Source organism: Piliocolobus tephrosceles, chromosome 6 (genome assembly GCF_002776525.5).
Source record: "Piliocolobus tephrosceles isolate RC106 chromosome 6, ASM277652v3, whole genome shotgun sequence".
Lineage (NCBI taxonomy): Eukaryota > Metazoa > Chordata > Mammalia > Primates > Cercopithecidae > Piliocolobus > Piliocolobus tephrosceles.
In genome coordinates, this window is record NC_045439.1 from 161391213 (window position 1) to 161413001 (window position 21789).

At 40.9% G+C, this 21789-nt stretch overlaps 1 protein-coding gene across 1 annotated transcript in view; it reads right to left on the reverse strand.

The window, feature by feature from the left end:
• Positions 1-6901, reverse strand: part of GABRB3 (gamma-aminobutyric acid type A receptor subunit beta3) — a 226557-nt gene extending 219656 nt beyond the window's left edge. Inside the window, exons 1-3 of the mRNA XM_023190442.1 lie at positions 6722-6901; positions 6532-6623; positions 6259-6326 (exon numbers count right to left, since the gene is read on the reverse strand). Coding sequence (XP_023046210.1) covers positions 6259-6326; positions 6532-6623; positions 6722-6801 — 240 coding nt within the window. The 5' untranslated portion in view covers positions 6802-6901. The remainder of the gene's footprint in view (positions 1-6258; positions 6327-6531; positions 6624-6721) is intronic.
• Between the last annotated feature and the right edge of the window lie 14888 nt (positions 6902-21789).

Genomic DNA, 21789 nt, shown 5'->3' on the forward strand with positions numbered 1-21789 from the left:
CGCTGATGGATCAAATTTGATAATCAAATGTGACATAATACCTGGAGCATTTTATAAACTGCAGAATGGTGTAAAACTGTTACCAACTCCCTACGTCACACCTCAACATGAATGACAAAAGATTTCAAATGTTTGATAGGCTTCATTCATTTATTCCAAATGTTTGGTAGTCACCAAAATGCAATCATTAGCATGCATAAGACACAGACCCCTATGAGAAGGAAAGGTTCAGCTACCCATAGAAGGAAAAGAACAGCTGTCACCCATATTAGATTGTGAAAAGTCAGTTGATGAATTCAGATGGTTTTCCTTGCAAAAATCAAGAAGCCTGCAGTCCCAAGCATGAGTCCTTCTTTCCAAGAGATGTGACATTCTAGGAGAACTCTACACCTCCTATTAACACTTCTCCATTTCTTTTGTTCCTGCATGCATTTCGTTAAAAGAACACTGCCCTCCTCATTAACATCTATTCCATTCTTCATTTAAACGAGACCAAATCTACAAGATACCCTCATTTGGCAAGTAGCCCAAGAAGCAACAGCTATGTTTTTGAACTCATTTTATTTACCATTATCCAAGGAAATACAAGCAGAATATTTTATCTTTGGAAAAACCAAATGTTGGAGTCAAAGACAGACACCAGTTGTAATGTGTCAACTACAACTCAATTACCTACCAGACGTAATTCTTTAACTACACGTAAATAAGCAGATTTTCCCCATCACTTCAAACTAAAGACAACATGCCATAAGATCCTAGAGCCCAGCACAGGCTCAAGCAAGAGGTCATCCGTACCAGGACGATGCATGTAAGATCCATTTATTTAAAGAGATGTAACAGAAGCTTTACAACCTCCCTGAGGGGAAAGGCAAAAAGCATTCTCTTTTTGCTCTCTATACTATACGTTTTAATATTAAACACAAGCCTCTCTTACTAAAGAGCATATTATGTAAGGTATTATTGTCATCCATCTCTGAAGTTCATTACATGCTTTCTTATCAGTGCCCCAGCACTGATGTGTGATCATAACTTATGCATGAAACGTACTGTCAGCGAAAAGTAATGTGCTCAATAAACACCCTCACCTCCCAAACGGAGTAACCTAGAGCCACGCACAGACACACCCTGGACCTTACCCCTGAAGTGCCTTCCACATAAGCAGTTTTCCAACCCCAACTGGGTCAGGGAAACAGTCTTCCTTTCTGCTGAGTCATCCCCCAGCGTGCTTTGTAATAAGAGCATTAGCGCATTTCCTACCTTTAAACTGCTAATAGCAATTCATATGCAAACTCTGAAAATGGCCCAGGCCTCTCCAGAAGCAAAGAGTAAAGGACAGCCTGCTAACATGTGATAGTGTGGGTGTCCTCACTGAGCTTTTCTCTCTAGAGCTCAGCCCCTTATGATATCACTTTGGTATCAACTGTGTCCCCACATAATGGGCATCTGGAAACCTCTGACTGAATTCCTGAGGATTAAGTGACTTGCCTGAGGCTAGATGGTCCCATGGACTTGGAAACAGAACCTGTAGCTCCCAATGCTATAAGGCTCTTGTTAAATACACTACATGGACCCCTGGGATTCAGCTTCTCCTGCCTGAGAACCTGGCCGGGGATTGGACATGCTGTGTTCTCATTCAGCACTCTTTGATGGCAAAGCAGCTTCTAGACCTTGAAATGGGGGGAAGGAGCCTGATTAACATAAATTTGGACAAAAGATGTCTAAAAGCTGCATTTTCCAAACCTCTAATCCTAGCTCACTCTAGCCTGAATCTGCCTCTCCTCTTTGCCTCTCTTTTAAAAAGAAGAAAGAAAAACATAAAATAATAGTGCAAATGTGTACATGTGTGTGTGATTTTTGTACACGGGTCAGACTGCATCCGTTTAGTAGTGATATAGCTCCAAAGCTGCTTCTTGAAATGTGCTAAAATTATGTTCATATGCACACTTATTTCACACCTAGACATTAAAAAATGGATTTTATGAGAAGAAAATGCAACAAGTGAGAAATGAACACAAAACAGCTAGCATAATGAATGCGTATGTCTCATAACTAAAAATACACATTATATGTTACCCAAGAGGAACTCTAATTTAAAAAAAAACAATAATTTATTATTTATATGCACGAAATGAGAAAAAATGTCCTGTAGTTACACTTTGATTAAGATTGAGTTAATTTTAATGGATTAGTTAAGGATGAAGTGATAACAAAGTGGAAGTTAAATTACAGGAATTATCATCACTACCACTAGAGTCTGAATCTAGTTTTATGTCCCTAATACCACATAGCTAACGAAGTAAAAAGTAAGTACATGTGACTTCTCCAAATTAATAGATCAAAACAATGGCTCATTTTAATAAGTTTTTAAAACTCTTATTTTAAAACACTGTTTTTAAATTTAAAATCCCTAATTGTTTTATTTTTCAATATTTTATGTTTCCTATACTTGCAATAATTTTTCCCATTTGTTGATCTCTTCATGTATCTACTCAACACATTTATTGTTCACTAGAACCACTGGTAAGCACCAAAACAATAACACACACAGTAATTTTCAGCAGACAGTGTTCTTGGACATACGCAATCTCACTTAAAGAAATATACAAACTAAATCTCAATAATTAGCCATGCATAATTTTTATAGATTATCTAAAATTTTAAACAGGGGCTAAGAGAAACAAGAGGCAAGTTACACAAAACAAAATGTTATTTGATGAGTATCAGGTCAGCTAATTAAAAAAAAAAAAGAGTGTATGAAAAGAAATATTAAAAGATTTAGGAAAAAATGGAAAAGTAGAACTCCACTATCCATGAAGCAAGTTATGGCAAAACCAATGCTAAATATTAAAACATTCAAATCCTTTCCTAGATTGTTTCCACAAAACACCAAAATGAATGATGAGATACGCATTGACATGCATAACTAATCTATGCATGTGTTTATTTGAGGTCGGAGACATTTTTTGGAGGCATCATCGACACACGCTACCAGTAGATAAGGACTGGAATCTACAATTGTTTAAAGCAAAAAGCAACAACAGCATCATTCTTGTGTAGTATCTGTTACTGTTCTCTGCAATGACCCTAAAAAACTCATGAACAAATGCATACGCATCTCTCCCCATTTTCAGATACACGTGTTTTTCAAAGTCTTTGTTTTGAACTTTGGTGAATTTGTATTTACTTCACTAAATACACGTTTTCAAAAATGTATCTATCAAAACCTGAGGGGAAATTTTCAAGAAAGAATCTTCCAAGATCATTTATCCCTCATTCATTCTACCTCACCATCCCTAATCCTCTACTAAATTAACATTTTGGCCAAAATAATCATCTTATGCCACATCTCAAATCATGTCAATTACCTGCTTTAAAACCTTTACCATTTATAGGCTCCTTATTTCCTGAAATGATCATGTGAAGTCCTTGGCCTCTTGCAGAACAGCCTAGGTGCACAGGGGTTTGTCTTGCTTTTCCAACTTTGTCTCTCTAATCTCCCCTTCTAAATCTCTGATCCTGTTCATCCCTCCATTCGTAACTCTGCCATTTTCTTTCCTAACCCAGAATATCCTCCTTCAAGTAAACCAGTCAGAATTCTATTCATATCCCTCAAACAATTTAAATATAATTTATTTCATGAAAGTTTCCACATCAAATACCTCCCTTCTCCCAGCCAGCTTCTCTCGTCCCTCCTCCTCCCTCCCTCTCTCTTCTGTGTGCCTCTGTCACTTGTTCCTCTAATGGGACTTGCCACATCCTACCTGTGAGCAACCATTTGTCATATCTGCTCTAAGAGTTACAACATGCTCAAAGTGAGACCATTTCTTACTTAGTTTCATAACTTACCACACTTAGTTTTGTGTGACCAGTAAGGTGATTAATAAAGCTCATAAATACATTTTACTGATTTCAAACAACATAACTGAGTGGCAGCTCTAATCCTATGCTCACATATTTTCTGTTCTTTCCCTCTAAAACGTGAGTCCCTAAATGATATTTAACCATTGCTCTATTTGAGGTTTCTTTAGGAACAGGTGAAATACCATAATTATCATGCACAAATATTTTAAGGAAAATTAGATTTTTCTAGAACATGATGTGACCAATCTGCTTGTGGGAGGAAGATATTTTCAATGGCTGACATTCATACCAACCCAATACCCTTCAGTCTCCAATTCTACTGATCCTCAATATTTGTTTATAATAAGTGTGTGTTTACAGAGCCAGAAAAATTACTGTCCTAAGAATGCAAAAAAAAAATGCATACCAGTATATTTTGGCATGCTATACATACCTATTGGCTATGGAATATACACTTAAAGATTGTTCAGTACAATGGCCTGTATCTTCCATTTGTCTTTCTGTTACTGGGTTTGGAGAAAATTGAGACACTTCAAGTCACAGACTACGAATTGGGCAAACATTGATGAAGTTTTTAAAGGTATCAACTAACAGCATGATGCCAGAACAACTGGAAAACTAAGTTTAAAAAATAACTCAAACAAATATGTGATGGTATGCAACAGCACACTCTCCTCACTCCCCGAATTATTTTACTATCGTGTAGAGCTCTTGAAGGGCCAAATCAATACATTTTCTCTTCCACCTGCCATCCTCCGATATAATGGCTTTTGACATAATAATCCACTAAATAATCAATTAACTTCTGTACTAAATTGTCTTCTCTAGAGAATGTGAAGTCCCCAGTTGAGAAAATCACAGATCACAGAGTGTGGGTCTTAAATGTATTAACTTGTTTCCTTAAAAGCACAAAACAAACATATTTAGTAAAATGATTTTTATAGTATTACATAAAAAGTAAAATACACATAATGTTAATTTTTATTGTAAGGTAATTTATGACTCACATTCCTTCTGTGTTTCTTGCTAATTACTGACAAAATATTTGACTTACCAATGTCCTAAGTGATATACTTTGAAAAAAGGTACATTTTAAAATACATATTGTAAATTTAAAAGCTTTAGATTAAGAGTGAAAAATTAATGACAACACCTTGGCGTGGTTAAGTTTCTTCCTACAAGATCCTTAGAGGTAGGTATTTTAAAAGTACCTCACTAACATCTATTTTTAAAAATAGTTTTACTTTGTGTATGTTCATGTATCTGTGACTTACTGAAATATTTCTCAAAATATTGTCCACAAAATACTCGCTTCAAAATATTTGAAGAAGTAGTTTTAAATGCAGAGACCCCAAGACTCCAGCCTACCTTGATCAGACTCCCTTGGCGTGAGGAACTAGCAAGCATGCATTTAAAGCAAGTTTGCCCACGTGATTCCGACGCACCCCAGAGTTAAGCAGCCTACCGAGTGGATCTAAAACCATGTCTCACTGTATTCTCAATGTTGTATGTCCGAAAGAAAAGTTGCAAACGATTCCTTCCAAAACATATATACATATATTATTTGTAAATGCTCCTTCTAGAGTGTCCCTCAGCAGAAAACTAAACTAGTTTTCAAATCCCACGGCGTTTCAGCTGAATTAACAAACGAAAGAGTCATCCTTCTCCTGATTCCCTGGCGTCCTAAAGCGCTCCTGGCAAAAGCCCGCGTCGCACCTCGGGGTACTGACCCCCGCTTCCCACAGGTCAGAAGAGCGAATCCAGTCTGCATTCCCAGAAGACCTAAGGGACCCTGGCTCGCCAGCCTCCCACTCTCCCGGCAGAGCGGCTCCTCCGCGAGCCCAGGCGGCCTCCCGCTCTCCGTCAGCACCTCGGACAGAGACTGGCGGGGCCGGGCCCGGGTCAGCCAGTCCCGGAGGCAGCCTCGGAAGAACCGCAGGGGCCACCCCCGGAACGCACAGACCACCGTCCTCGTTCCCCGTTCCCGCAGCCAGCATCTCTTTCCAAACGACAACAAAGGACACCTGAACTCTCTTACCCAGAACACAGGAGCCACCCCCACATCTCGCCTCTCCCGGGTCCACGGCGCCTGTTGCTAAGGCGGCGAGACAGCGCCCGGGAAGCCTCGGGACCCGGCAGCAGCGCGGGAGGAGCGGCAGCGGCGGACGGGAGCCCCAGGCCGGCCAGGACCCTCGGCAGGAAGGCTGCGCCCTCGCGGCTCCGAAGCCGGCCAGGCCCCCGAGCGCCCCGGGCGGGTGCAGCGAGCGGCCGGCGCCCGGGAGCGCGGCTCCCTCTGCGGGCCGGGGAAACTCGGCCCCGGCCCAGCCCTGGGGACGCCTGGGATCCCAGACCGCGGGCCGGGGGCTCGGGGACCGCCCTGCGAGGGCGGGCACTCACCATGTTGACTTCGGAAACCATGTCGATGCTGGCGATGTCGATGTTCATCCCCACGCAGACCGGGGGACCTGCGGGAAGCGCAGGACACGGCGATCAGCCCAGCTCCCACGCGGGGCGCGGGCGGCTCTGGGGACGGGGGGCTCTCCCGGGAGGGGCGAAGGGCCCCCACCCCCACCCGCCGCGGCTCCGCGGCTGCGGCCCCCGCCTCCCTCCGCCCAGGCCGCCGCCGCCGTGGGTCGCGCTTCCCGCAGCGGCCGCGCGCAGCCCACTTACCCCCGAAGTCGGGTCTCAGGCGAATGTCGTAGCCTTTCAGCAGCTTGTCCACCGTCTCCTTCACAAAGGACATGTTCCCGGGGTCGTTCACACTGGGGGAGGGGCGGGAGCACCGAGCGCGGGGTCAGGGGCGGCTCGGCCGCCCGCGCCCCGCGCACCCCGCCGCCCGCCGGCCCACCGCGGACCCTACCTCTGGGCGCAGCACACCACGGCCACCAGCACCGGGGCCGAGAAGATGCCGAAAAGCCTCCCTCCCGCAAGGCCCCACATCCCTCCGCCGCGCCCCGGCACGGGGGAGGGGGCGCCCCGCCGCCGTCGCGACCCGCAGCCGGGGCTGCTCCTGCTGCTGCCGCCGCCGCCGCCGCGCTGGCCCGGAGCGGAGGAGGGCGGAGGGGAGGGCGGAGGGGGAGGAGCGGCGCCGGGAGGGAGGGAGGAGCGGCGGGCGCGGGCGGGGAGGACGCCGGGGAGCCGGAGGCGGAGCCGCCGCGCCGCGCACCTGCCCTCCCCTGGCTCGCCGCGGCCCGAGGCCGGGGCCCTGGGCGCTCCCTCCCGCCTCGGCGGCCGCCGCACGGGACTCGGAGCTCCGGGACCGCGGAGTGCGGGGGCGGCCCGGGCCGGACGCTGCGAGCGGAGCCGCGGCTGCGCGGAGTCGGGCGGGGCTGGGGTCGGCCACGGAGCCGGCTCCTCGGGGCTCTCGGCGGCCGGCGAGGGCGGGGACTGTCCGCAGCCCCGACGCGGGTAGAAGCGGCGGCGGAAACGCTGCCCGCCTACCCCGGCCCCCGAAGTGGGCCCCGCACGACGCCCACCGCCCGCCGCGGCGCAGCCCGGAGCCCCCGGGGCCGCGCCTCTGCCCGCCGGACTGCGGGCCGCCGCCTCCCGACGGTGCCCGCAGACGCCCCCGCCTCACCTGCGGGGCTCAGAGCCTCGGGTCCCCAGGGTCCCGGAGAGCCAGATGGGCAGCAGGAGCGCCAGGAGCCCGGAGCACATGGCGCTGTTCCTCCGGCCTAACCTGCTGGGATCCGCTCTCCCCCACCGTCTCCGAGCATCCAAACGGCGACGCGGGGATCCCCGCCCCTACCCCCCCCTCAGGCTTTCCCGCCTGGCCCGTCTTCCAGCCCCTGGCGTGGCGGCCCGATTCTTCGTTTATAAAATTGGACCATTTTTTTAAAAGCTGCTCCTTAACCTGCACCTCTTACCCTCACTCCTGAACATTTCTTAGGAGCACTGAGCGCTTTCCGCTCACATACACACATATGTCATGGATGGCTAAGAGAGGCCTGAATATGTGTTTTGTTGTCAGCAAACTAGAATCCCAGCCAGACTTGGAGACTGGATTGTCGTTCCAGGGATGGTAAAATATCTGCCTCTTTTGGTGCCGCCCAGAGCTATCCGTGATCCCTAATATAAGACAAGGATCCTTGCTTCCCTGTGACAGGCCTCCTTCGGCTGTCATTAGAAGGCCACTGGCGCAAGGACCCTGGTGTACCAGTGCACAGCGGGTGCACCCCGCCCTCTGGACCACCACACCTAAGGGCCACTCACCCACAGCCACAGGTTTTATATTTTCGTGAATGATCCCCAATAACGTTTCTCTGTACCTCGGATTTCTAATATTGAAAAAGATGGTTACACAGGCCTACTTGTAGCCAACTAACAAAACCTACACATCAAACTCGTTTTTGTGTTCTGTAGACCTCTTCAAATTGTTCCAAGACTTAATGGTTAATAATAGGTAACTACTTTATTGACTCATTTTTTTCTATGAAACTTAAGCTTTTCTTTAACATCGTTGAGACTTTATATTAGTAAATATCTAAATCTAGATCCTAAATCTCACGTTGGCATGTTTCTGTGCATTAATTTTAAATATCACTGCCTTTTCTAAAAATCAGCTATTTTATTTTTGGAACAGAAAATGTGACCGCAGTACCTGAAAGATTCAGAGATAAATATAGCTCCCTAATTATTTTCTGGAAAAGTCTATTCACCACTGCTTTGCATTCAATGTCCTGTTAATGCACAATGGAATTATATGGAAAATTGTATCTGTTGTATCAGACACACATTCATAGTTCAGTTTATTTCTCCTTTATCCATGCAGTTCTTTTAGAGAAATGCCCTGCTGGGGATCGTGGCTATAAAAAGTAAACAATGAAAATAAAAATTGTTTGAATAAAACCAACAACATAGCAAGAATTAGCCCCCTTACTACCAGTTTGTATGTTCTAAGACTTGCAGAACCACATTACAACATTATTATCCAACCGGGCATCATATCAGATCTTCTTGGCTTCACCCTGTCTCTGGAGCTTTTGGCTTTAACACCCCAGCTGCTGCCTCAGCACCCACTTCTGCAAGAAGTCTGATCAGCTTTACATGGGAACAAGCCCACATGGGATATGCTCATATCCTCATATAACAAGGTCTAAGATGCCACGGGATTTGCTCAGTACTCACATATGTGCAATCTGAAATTTCTGGCAAGTTAAAAATCTATGGGGCAGACCTTTGGCTAACGAACACATATCCATGGATCAAAGCGTCTCCCTTTATTGCCTCTTAAGAAATGTCCTGAGATGCAGTTGCTGTTGGCCTCTCAAAGATGATCTTGTGAGATGGATCCATCTTTTGTCCTTCGTACTCAGCAGTGGGTGGTCTGCCCGGTAATGAACCCTCCCTCCTGCCTGCTCCCTCTCTTTCCATGCCTACATTCCCTTTTCCTTTGCTCCTGTGTTCACTGGAATCAAACACCCTAGTAACATATCACCAACTAAATTTTGCCTCAGGATATGTTTTCTGGGGAACCTAGGCTGAGTTGTGAATTAATCCACAAGTCATTAGAAATGTCACCTAAAATGCAGTCTCTTTGAAAAGGCAAAATCAAAGAGAAAGACTGCAGAGGTGCGATCAGGATGCATGGGCTATAAGGTTCTTACACAGCCACGCACTACTGCACATCACAGCCACTGCTCAGCTTGCACCTACACCCACAACAAAGGGTGGACATGCAGCCCGCCACCCTTCCTCCTTTCTCAGCTCCCTCCAATATAGGCAGCCATCTGGGAGGGGTGGATAAGCACTGAACACCAGCACCCAAATCCTTGTGCTCTCTTGCTTAGAGAGTAATTACGTATTAGCCAAATCAGCAGAAAATCATTAATTCAGTTCCTGCATTCATTTTACACTGGAAGAAAAAAAGGCTCCAGGAGTCCCACAGAGGATAATTTTTCATGGTAGTAGGAAAAGGAGGTGAATGCCGTTTTGTTCATAGGAAGGTGGTTTTAAATGGTCTAGAAGAATATTTGGAGACACTCAAGGTAGAAAGAAGGAAGGGAAGCAGAGAGCTGGGAGGCATCAGGTGATCACATTATGTCATCCATGTCTGTGCATTTTGATTGACCCAAATGCCTTTCACCCAAACTGTTTTGTTCAGTCACTTTTCTAACTTATAACACATGAACTAAAATGTTGCATGTATAGTTAGCTAAGTCTCAACGAATGTATAAACTAGTGTACATTTTCATCTTTCCCAAAGTTCTCTTGTGACCCTTTGACCCATGTGCCACTGAAGGTTCCAGACAAGCTCTGAACAGCATACATTCTGTCATTATACTTGTTACTTTTTTTCTTGCCTGTTTTAAGCATTCTATGTAAGTAGAATGTTGCATTATACGTTGTTTCACGTCTGGCGTCTTTCACTGGGTGTAATGTTTCTGAGATCTATTCATGTTGTTGCAGACCCATAGTTTGCTCCTTTGTATTGCCAAGTAGTATTCCATTCACCTGTTGATGAGCCTTTCTAATGTTAGTGATTATGAATAACAATTCATATAGAGGTCTTTATGTGGACATGAGGTTTCATTTCTCTTGGACAAATACCTAGGAGTAAAATGGCTAAATCATGTGGTGAGTGTATGTTTAGTTTTATAAGGAACTGCCAAAGCAGTCCCCAAAGTGCTTGGAGGATTTTGCATCTCACCCGCAACGCAAGAGAAATGCAGCTGCTCCACATCCTCTCAGTTCATCTCGGTGGGTGTATAGTGGCAACCCATTGTGGTTTTAATTTGCATTTGCCTGGTGATATATAAGTAAGCATATTTCATTTACATATTGGCCACTCATTTTCTTTTTGAAGATACAAGATTTTTGCCCATTTTAATTGCATTCTCTGTCTTTTTCATTGAGATGTGAGAGGTTTTTTTTTTTTTTTTTAATTGAGATGGAGTCTCCCACTGTCATCCTGGGTGGGGAGCAGTGGCTCAATCTCATCTCTCTGCAACTTCCACCTCCCAGGTTCAAGTGATTCTCTTGCCTCAGCCTCCCAAGTAGCTAGGATTACCATGCCTGGCTAATTTTTTGTATTTAGTAGACAGAGTTTCACTATGTTAGCCAGGCTGGTCTTGAACTCCTGACCTTGTGATCTGCCCGCCTTGGCCTCCCAAAGTGCTGGGATTACAGGCATGCGCCACCACGCCCAGCTAGAGTTCTTTATATATTCTGGATAGAAATCCTTTCTCAGATATATGTAATGTAAATGTTTTCTCCCAGTCTGCAGCCTTGTTGTCTCATTTCTTTAATAGTATCTTTCAAAGAAAAGAAGAATTTAATTTAGATGAAATGCAACTTATTCACTTTCTTCTTCTAAGGTTCAGACTTTTGATATTCTACTTTAGAAATCATTGCCTAATTAAAAGTTAAGATTTTCTGCATGTTATCATTTAAAAATTAGCAATATTTAGACCTGTTACTTGTTAATTTTGTGGATGATGTAAGGATCAAGGTTCTTCCAAATGAAGTGTACTAGTCAGTTCTCACACTGCTATAAAGAAATGCCTGAAACTGGGTAATTTGTAAAGAAAAAAATGGTTAACTGGTTCACAGTTCTCCAGGCTGTGTGGAAAGCATCTGGGGAGGCCTCAGGAAACTTATAATCACAGCGGAAGTCAGAGGGGAAGCAGGCATGTCACATGGCCAGAGCAGGAGGAGGAGAGATAGGAGGGGAGGTGCTACACACTTTTAAACAATCATATCTCACAATAACTCGCTATTGTCACGACAACACCAAAGGAATGGTGTTAAACCAGGAGAAACTGCCCCCATGATCTACCACCTCCCACCAGGCCCCACCTCCAACACTGGGGATTGTAATTTAACATGAGATTTAGGCAGGGACATAGATTCAAACCATATCATGAGCCATGATTTGCTGGAAATATTCTTTCCTTCAATCTGGTTACCTTTATATGTTTGTTGAGAATCAACTGATCTTATATGTGTGGCTGTGTTTTTTTACTCTATTTTGTTTACCCTTTTCCATTAATTTATCTATATATCTGTATACTAATCCATACTGTTTTGACTAATGTAGCTATAAAGTTAATATTGAAATAATGTAGCATAATCCATCCAATTTTGTTCTTCACCAAAATTGTTTTAACTATGTGACGTCTTTGCATTCCATAAATATTTTAGAATGATCTTTTCAATTTCTAGCCTGATGGGATTTTAATTTATATTACATAAAATCTGTAGATGAATCTAGGGAAAATTGACATCTTAACAACATTAAAAACTATCTTTCAGTTTATGAAAACTCTGTATTTAGATCATCTCTAACTTCTTTTTGTAAGTACTTTGTATATTTTAGTGTAGAGGTTCTGTATTTGATTCATTAAATTTATCACTATTTCATATTTTTATGCTATTATAAGTGATTTTTAAATATTTAATTGCCAATTGCATATTGCTAGCACATATAAATATGATTAACTTTTCTATATTATCATTACAGCCTACAACTCAATGTACTTATTAATAGTTTTGTAGATTCCTTAGGATTCTATCCAAGAGATAATTACATCATCTGTGAATACAGTTTATTTCTTCCTGTCCTATATGTAGATGTTTTTAATTTCTTTTTCCTGCCTTACAGTACTGGCTGGAGCTCCCAGTACCATGTGGAAAGGAAGTGGTAAGAGTGGACACCCTTGCCTTGTTCCAATATTAGGGTTTTGTCGTTGCTGTTTGGGATTTTTGTTGTTTTTTGTTTACCATTAAGTATGGTGTTGGCATCTCCCTCTTATTTTTCTTCTATTCTCCCTCTCCTACCCTCTCTTCCTTTTCTTTCATCTCCTGGAAAAGTTTAGTCCTAAGAGTAGAGAAGTACATGGTGTGCACCTGGTATGGAGTAGGAAGCTCTCAGGCCAGAGTCCAGGCAGTGCGAGGAGGCCACGAAGCTTCATAGCTCGAGAAACTGAGAAAAGCACCGTTTCACATGGAAGGCTTAGTTTGAAAATCACAGCCAAAGCAAAGAAGGAAGGCCTGGAGAGGGAGAGCCGGCCATAGTTATCAGATCATAGAAAGTGGCAAAGTAGCCTGTGTTTGAAATTATAGCCAAAGCAAAGCTAAGAGAACATCCCCATTGAAGCCTGGTCTGGTTTGGCAGTCTGTTTCAGAGGGTGAGGAGAGTGTCCACACATGAAAACTGCCTTGCATGAGGGTCTAAGCCCACGCAGGAGGAGGGCATGCACTGGGTGGGCCAGCCTGGCATACAGAGTTCGAGCTCACACAGTGCTAGGAGGGTTCCCCCACAGGAAGGCATGCACAAGGTGAAGATGAGGGGGTCATTCATTTGATAAGGTGACCTGTCATGGAAAACCAGCCCAAGCAAGGTCAGGAAGGCATCCATGTACTGGGATGGCCCAAAATGGGGAGTCAGAACCTGAAAAGGAAGAGGAGAATGCCACAGGGAATGGAAGCAATGGCAGCAATGGGAGACACAGTGGGGACTTAACCCAATAAGTACATACACCAAGAGGAATGGAAGCCAAGTTTCTCTCTGTTGGAGATGAGAGTTACGAGTACAAAAAAAGGGAGAAACAATCCCTGTGGTGTGAGTGCAATTTGAATGTATTAGCGTGAACTACTGGTTTTCTGTAAATACAACTACAAATATATACATAAACATATAGACATGTATACATGTACTCACTGTATACATACATATACACACATTTATATATATATATATATATATATTCTCTGCTTCTACCCACCAAGAGGTCCTGGGAACAGTGACAGCACAATAGCAATGAGCACCCTCTGCACCCAGATCTTGGCTTCCCCGTACTATTTTCTACAGAAAGGAACCAGAGCTACTTGGGAAAATGGATACTTCCAGAGACAGACAGAGAAAGTATAAGATGGGATTGGAACGTTTGTGACAGAGCAATGAGGTGGTCAAAGAATGATGAGAACATGTCAAAACGACACAAAATCCAGCCTTAATGTTTTTATACTGCCTATTTTCTGGGATGATTTGAGTAAAAATAAAAAATGATAATAATTACAACCCAAAGGATAAAATAGGAAAATTAGAGTTCATACACATTGTCTGATCATGAATGATGTATTTTGATCATTCATGGTAATATATTACATAGCTTTTAAGTATGTGTTTCACAAAATTAATTACAAAATTAACTATGAAGTGAAAGTAGTAAATTTATAATTTAGCTGGGCAGATACTACCTTAATCAAAAGATCAATATGAACAAATTTAAAGAATGAGATATCTCAAAAGTATGCATCCCATGATATAATGCAGTGAGATTATATCAGTTTATGTCATTTCCACAAAAATACGCAAGCTAAATCCAATCATGAGGAAACATCAGACAAACCCAAATTAAGAGTTCCTACAGCATAATATCCCTATAATAATTCAAAACTGCAAATGCCATCAAAGTCCAGAAAAGACTGAAACTACTCCAAACTAAAGTAAACCAAAGAGACAGGAATTATTAATGCATGCATAATTCTGGACTCCATCATTTTGCTGTAAAATATTTTAATGAGGTAATTGGTTGATCTTAACTGAGGTGTAAAGATGGAATAGCAATAATTTAACAGTATCTATTTCCTGATATTTTGATGGTTGTATTGTAATAACACTGAAAGGCTCTTTGCATGTATGAAAGCACACTAAGATATGTGAGAAAAGTTTTCCGTAATGTTATGACTTCAAACTAAAAAAAAAAGGTGTAAGGAAGTTCTGCAGATGCCCTTTAGCAGATTAAGGAAATTGCCTGCTATTCCTAGTTTAATGGAATGGAAACCTTTTTATCAAGAAAGGTATGGAATTTCATCAGATGCTTTTTTTTTTTTTTGTATCTGTGGGATAATCATTAATTTTGTCCTTTATTCTTTTAACATGATAAATGACATTGATTTTTCAAATGTTAAGCAATATTTGTATTCCTAGGATAAACATTGCTTGGTCATTTTGCTTATACTTTTTACCTGTTGCTGCATTTGACTGCCCAATATTATTAAAAACATGTGTGCCTATGGTCATGAGTATTTTGGTGTATATTTGCCTTTTCTTGCCTGGTTTTTGTATTAGTGCGATGCTGACCTCAGAAAGCAAGGTTTCATATGTGTTTCTTTCTGCAGTAAGTTTTGAAAGATTTTTCTGTAGGATTGTCATTGTATCTTCCTTGAATAGCTCCTAGAATTTGCCAATGAAGCCAATGAAGTTTGAAGATTTCCTTAATTTTTAAATAACAAATACAGTACCTTCAGCAGACATAGGCTATTTAGATTTCTATTTCTTCTTGTGATCGTTTTGTTACATAATTGAAGTTTATTTCATCTAAGTTGTCAAATTTATTAATGAAACATATTTACAACACTCCCTTATTATAATTTTTGAAGTTTGTAGTGCACGTAGTTATGCTCCCACTTTCTTTTCTGATATTAGTAGTTTGTGTCCTCTTTTTTATATCGATGATTCTGGCTTAAAGTTGCTTACTTTCATTCATCGTGTCAAGTAATCTGTTTTCGGTTGTACCACTTTGCTCTATTATTCGCCTGTTTCGTATCTTACTGATTTCTGCTTTTGTTTTTACTACTTCCTTTCTTCTACTTTCTTTGGGCTTACTTTGCTTTCTCCTCTTCTAGTTTCTTAGGATTGAAGCTTAGATTAATGATTTTTAGGACTTTTCTAATATGGGCATTTAAAGCTATATATTTCTAAGCTTCAGTGGTATTCCAAAAGTTTTACTATATTTTAATTTTAATTTACTTCATAGTATTTTCTCATTTATTTTGATTTTATTAGCCATAGGTATTTAGAAGTATGTTCTCTAATTTCAAAACATTAAAATATACTAGATTTTATTTTAAATTTAATTTTGTTATAATCAGAGCATATATTTTCTATAGATTCAGCTCTTTTAAATTTGCTGTGATAAAATTTCTGACCTGTGCATGGTTTAGGTCAGTGATTATACCATGTACACTTGAGCAGATAGTGTATTCTGTTCTTTGGGGATGGAGTATTGTATAAATGTCAATTAGGTTAATTTAGCTGACAGTGATGTTTGGGTTTTACATGTCCTTACTGATTTTCCGTGTACTTGTTCAGTCAATTACTGAGAGGGGAATGTTGATGGCTTTACATAATTTTTGTCTATTACTTCTTTCAATTTTTTGAGTTTCTGCTACCTGTCTTCCTGTCTTTTCAAACTGTTATTTGGTGCATAAGCATGCAGGAATTGTATGTCTGTTTTTCTTTTATGAGACGGATTCTTGCTCTGTTGCCCAAGCCAGAGAGCAGTGGCACGATCCTGGCTCACTGCAACCTCTGCCTCCAGGGTTCAAGCGATTCTCCTGCCTCAGACTCCTGAGTAGCTGGGACTACAGGCGCGCACTACCACACCCAGCTAGTTTTTTGTATTTTTAGTAGAGATGGGGTTTCATCATCTTGACCAGGCTGGTCTCGAATTCCTGAGCTTGTGATCCACCCGATGAATGTCTCTTTTATTATTTGAAATGACCCTCTTTGTTGCTGGTAGTATTCTTTGCCTGGAGCCTGTCTTATCTTAGCAACTACTCCAACTCTTTTATAATTTTTCCTTTCATTGCAACCTATTTGCTGAGAGTTAAAATCTCTTTTTTGTGGGCTTCATTTAGTCAGGCCAAGCTTCTTTATCATGTCTGATAATTCCTGCCTTTTAGTTGGACTGTCCAGTTCAGCTGTTTAATAGAAATGTCATGTAAGCCACACATTGAAATTTTCAAAAAATTCTGTAGCCATATTAAAAAGAGGAAATAAGTAGAATTAATTTTAGTAATATATCTTATTTAACCCAATATAGCCAAAATATATGTCAACCTATAATTGATGTAAAAACATAAATGAGAAAAAGTGTCATACTAAGTATTCAAAATCTGGTGTTTTTTTGACACTTGCAGTGCATCTTAATTTAGGATAGGTCCATTTAGAGTGCTCAATAGTCGCAAGTGGCTACTAGCTACCATTTTGCACGATGCAAATCTAAACTACCTGTATTTAATGTCATTATTGAAGTGGTAGAGTTTATGCCGAGCACCATTTTTTTGTTTTGTTTTCTGTTTGTCTTATCTGTTCATTGCTCTTCCCACCTTTTCCTGCCTTTTAAAAAACTCAGTTCGGCTGGGTGCAGTGGCTCACACCTGCAATCCCAGCACTTTGGGAGGCCCAGACGGGCGGATCATGAGGTCAAGAGATCGAGACCATCCTGGTCAACTTGGTGAAACCCCGTCTCTACTAAAAATACAAAAATTAACCGGGCGTGGTGGCGCATGACTGTAGTCCCAGCTACTTGGGAGGCTGAAACAGGAGAATCACTTGAACCCGGCAGGCAGAAGTTGCAGTGAGCCGAGATCATGCCACTGCACTTCCAGCATGAGGACAGAGTGAGACTCCATCTCAAACAAACAACAAAAAAAACCCCTCAAATCATTGTATTTTTTTAGCATTCAATTCCATATTTACTGTGGGGTTATAAACTATGCCTTTTTTCTGGTGTTTAAGGTTTACAACGTTTATCTTTAGGTACAGTCTAGTCTCAAATACTGTAATTCTATTTAATGTTTAATGCAAAAACCTTACCACAGTGCAATTCTACCACCCCCAAATTGTGTGCTATTTTCTTATATTTAACTTTTATATATGTTAAAATACCATCACATTGATATTGCTATAAATACCTTTCAAGAAATATTTTAAAATAAATTCTCTACATATTTGCTGTTTATAGCACTCTTTAGTACTTTGCAGTTATATATATGTTTTCATCTGACATTTTCATTTTGTCAAAAGAACTTACTATATTATTCTAGAGCACGTCTGCTAGTGACAATTCTCCTAGCTTTTGTTGACTGAAAATCTTGTTTGCCTACATTTTCATGAGATTATTTTGCTAGATATAAAAGTCAAAGTTGACAAGCTCTCCTTTAGCACTTTAAAAACAGTAGTCCCTTGTTATTTCATAAGAAATTAATAATTTCTTATGTATTTCAACAAAAAATTAATGAAAATATATTATCTCTGTCCTCATGTACATACTTTGTTTTCCAGAGACAGGGTCGTGCTCTGTCACCCAGGATGGAATACAGTGGTGCAATCATAGCTCATCAGAGTCTCAAACTCCTGGGCTCAAGCGATCCTCCTGGCTCAGCTTCCCTAGTAGCTGGGACTTAGAGGTGTATGCCACCGAAACCAGCTAAGTTATTTTTTACTTTTTAATTTTTTTTTTGTAGAGATGGGGTATCGCTTTGTTGCTCAAGCTGCTTCCAACCTCCTCGCTTCAAGTGATCCTCCCAAAGTGCTGGGATTATAGACATGAGCCACTGCACCCCCCCCATAATAGCTTCATATGCACCATCTGGGTTGCCTTTAAGTTTTTCCGTCTATCAATACTCATCACCAACTTTATCTTGATGTTCCTAGATGTACTTTTCTTTTTGTTTACCCTTCTTGGAATTCATTGAGCTTCTCAGGTCTGTGTGTTTATAGCTTTCGTCTCATTTGGATAATTTCCAGCTCATATTTTCAAAAACATTTTTCCTCCCCTCTTCGGAAACTCCAATTACACATATGTGTGACACTTTGATATACTCTCACAGGCCTCTGAATACTTTGTTTTTTTTCAGCCTGTTTTTCCACTGTGCTTTAGTTCAGATAACCATATTACTATGTTTTCAAGTTCTCTCTTTAAAATCTTTATATTTTGGCCGGGCGCGGTGGCTCAAGCCTGTAATCCCAGCACTTTGGGAGGCCGAGACGGGCGGATCACGAGGTCAGGAGATCGAGACCATCCTGGCTAACACAGTGAAACCCCGTCTCTACTAAAAAATACAAAAAACTAGCCGGGCAAGGTGGCGGGCGCCTGTAGTCCCAGCTACTCGGGAGGCTGAGGCAGGAGAATGGTGTGAACCCGGGAGGTAGAGCTTGCAGTGAGCTGAGATCCGGCCACTGCACTCCAGCCTGGGCGACAGAGCGAGACTCTGTCTCAAAAAAAAAAAAAAAAATCTTTATATTTTTACGTTTACATAGTAGGTATATATATTTATGTGGTACATGAGATATTTTGGTACAGGCATACAGCGCATATTGATTACATCAAGGTAAATGAAATATTCATCTCCTCAAGCATTTAACATTTCTTTGTGTCACAAACATTCCAGTTATACTTTCAGTTATTTTTGAATGTACAATAAATTGTTCATTGTAGTCATCCTAATGTGCCATCAAATACTAAATCTTTTGCATTCTAAGTATATTTTGCTAGAATTATATAATCGTGTAATTTTCCAACATATGTAATTGTTAGAAAAACCACAATTTGCACCAACCTAATTTTTTTTTTGTGAAATCTCTAAGGTTTTTCCAAATATAATACTGCATTATCTGCAGACAAAGACAATTTGACTTCTTCCTTTCCGATTTGGATGCCCTTTCTCTCCTCCTCTTGTCTGATTGCTCTAGGTAGGACCTTCACGTACTGTGCTGAATACCAGTGGTGACAGTGGGCATCCAAACTTCTCTTGTCTTCTGCATTGTCCAATTTGCTTTGAGTCATGTCTTTCAGAAATTGTATTTGAGCTCTAATAATTTCATTTGGTTCTTCTTATATATTCCATTATTGCCTTCATTGTGTTCATTTTTTCTTTAAACCATTAAGCTCATCAACGGTAGTTTATCATTTTCTTGTCTCGTTATTCAATCATCTCTCATTTCTTGCGCTGTTATTATTATAATAATTGACTTTTTTTTGGGTTATGAGTTACATCTTCCTGAATCTTGGTATGCTAATAATTCTTTTCAGACTCTGCACATTGTGAATTTTATGTTGTTCTGTGCTGTATTTTGCCATCTTCTTTTAAAGGGTGTTTGTCTTTATTCCAGCAGTAAAGTTACATACTGATCAGCTGATCTTTTCAAGAGTAGTTTTAAAGTTCTTTAAGGGGAAAGTCTAAGGTGGCCTTTAACCTAAGGCTATTCTGGTCCTACTACTAAAGCATTACCCTTCTGGGATACCTACTTAATATGCCCATTTAATGGTCCTATTTAATGGTCTCTATATGTTTGATAAAGATCCTCCATTCTTGCTGGTTAGAAATAGAAAGTCATCTAGTCTTGTGTAACCTCCGAAAATCATGTAGGTTGTAGGTCCCGGCTTAGTGTCTATTTAGCTCTGTGGAGACTCACTCTATGCATGTGCAGCTTAATACTCATCAACAAATGCAAGAGAACCCACGTCTTGAGCTCTCTCTGCATAGCATCCTCCTCTCTCATTCTGTATTCTGCACATTTAAGTTGCTGCATTTTCTCAGAACACTGATCTGCCTTCCCAATCTAGTGATCTGCCATGTCCTGCTTAGGATTATTTTCACTACGCTGTAGTCCATCATGGTCTCTAGGCAAGCCAGGTCCATTGTGGGGTTCTTGTTGCCTTTCTCTAAGGGATCACAGTACCAAACGGCCAACTGTTGAACGACTACACACAGTTGTTTCATAGGTTTTCTTCAGCTTTTCTAGTGACTTACGATAGAAAAGCAAGTCTAGTCACACTCACTTCATTATTGCTGGAAGGAGAATTCATAAGCTGATTTTCATTACAGAGAAATGACTATTGATGTTACTAAGAGCAATTATTGAGAGTAACTGTCACTGTTCTCAGAACAGTGATCTAAAAGCAGCAAAGGTTCTTATCTCAGTATCTCATTAAACCCGTAACTCTACTAGCAAAATATGTTTATACATCCTATTAAGTATATTTATGCCTATGACAAAATCCCAATCAAAAGGCTAATTTAAAACCTTTGCCCCAGGAATAGTAGTTGCTGAAATGCCAATGGGGAGAGGAGAAAAGATGTGACCTGCTTGGTTAATTTCTAACTAATCAAAGAAATAGAAGACAAGAATTGCCCTGAAAAAAATGATTACTAGTGATAACGCAAAGTATTTTTCAATAATAAATCATACAGTTATGTTGTCTTCCTGCATCTGGAACATTTTATTACCCAAGGTTTCCAGAGATACTCTTACACCAGAAACACCACAAGAAAAGATATTAGTCCAATGATGATATAATTTGCATTTCCAAGATATTACTCTAGATTCTAAGATATTCAATAACAATGGACTTAGAAGTCTATCAATCAGTGTTTTCCAAAACATCATTAATTTGTTTTAAGATTCATGCCATGGTCCCCTTTTTTTCTTCTCCTGAGTCATTCTTTGTGTGGGTCTCCTTCCTAACCTGACTAAATAGCAATGATGATCAGAAATAGTGAAGAGATGGCCTAATACAAGTATAAGCAAGGTGCAACAAGAGACACATAAAACTAAGAACTGTTTTCATGTTTTAAGATCATACAAATAGGAAATTGACACAAGCTTAAAAGTCTAACTCCACCATAGGGCTGCATCTTAATGAAAACTATAAATCAAAACACAGCTAAAAATAAAGGAAAAAATCTTGCACCATTTCAATACATCTGAAATTTTGGGTAGTCTCTTTAGTTTGAGAAGAAACACCCTTGTCCTTTCTTTTAGGAAGTACACACTGAATTATCAGAGGTAAAAGACATGATATATGCAAGTTAAGTCAAAATAGATTGGGAAAAATAATGTGTGTGTGTTTATATTTGTTGAGATAGATAAGAAAGAGAAGAATCAATGTGGAACAATGTTTGACATTGCTAAATCTGACTAACGTGTGTGGTAGCTCTGTGTATGATTTTTGCAACTTTTCTGTAGGTTTGAAGTAATTTCAAAATAAAGTTTTTTAAAAAAACACATTAACATCTGTTAATGTGTTAATGTATGTTTTTGTTATATTACATATAAATACATAATAGTTTAAATCATAAATATATAAATGATAAACTATAGCTTTTAACATTGTATGTATTATACAGTGAAAG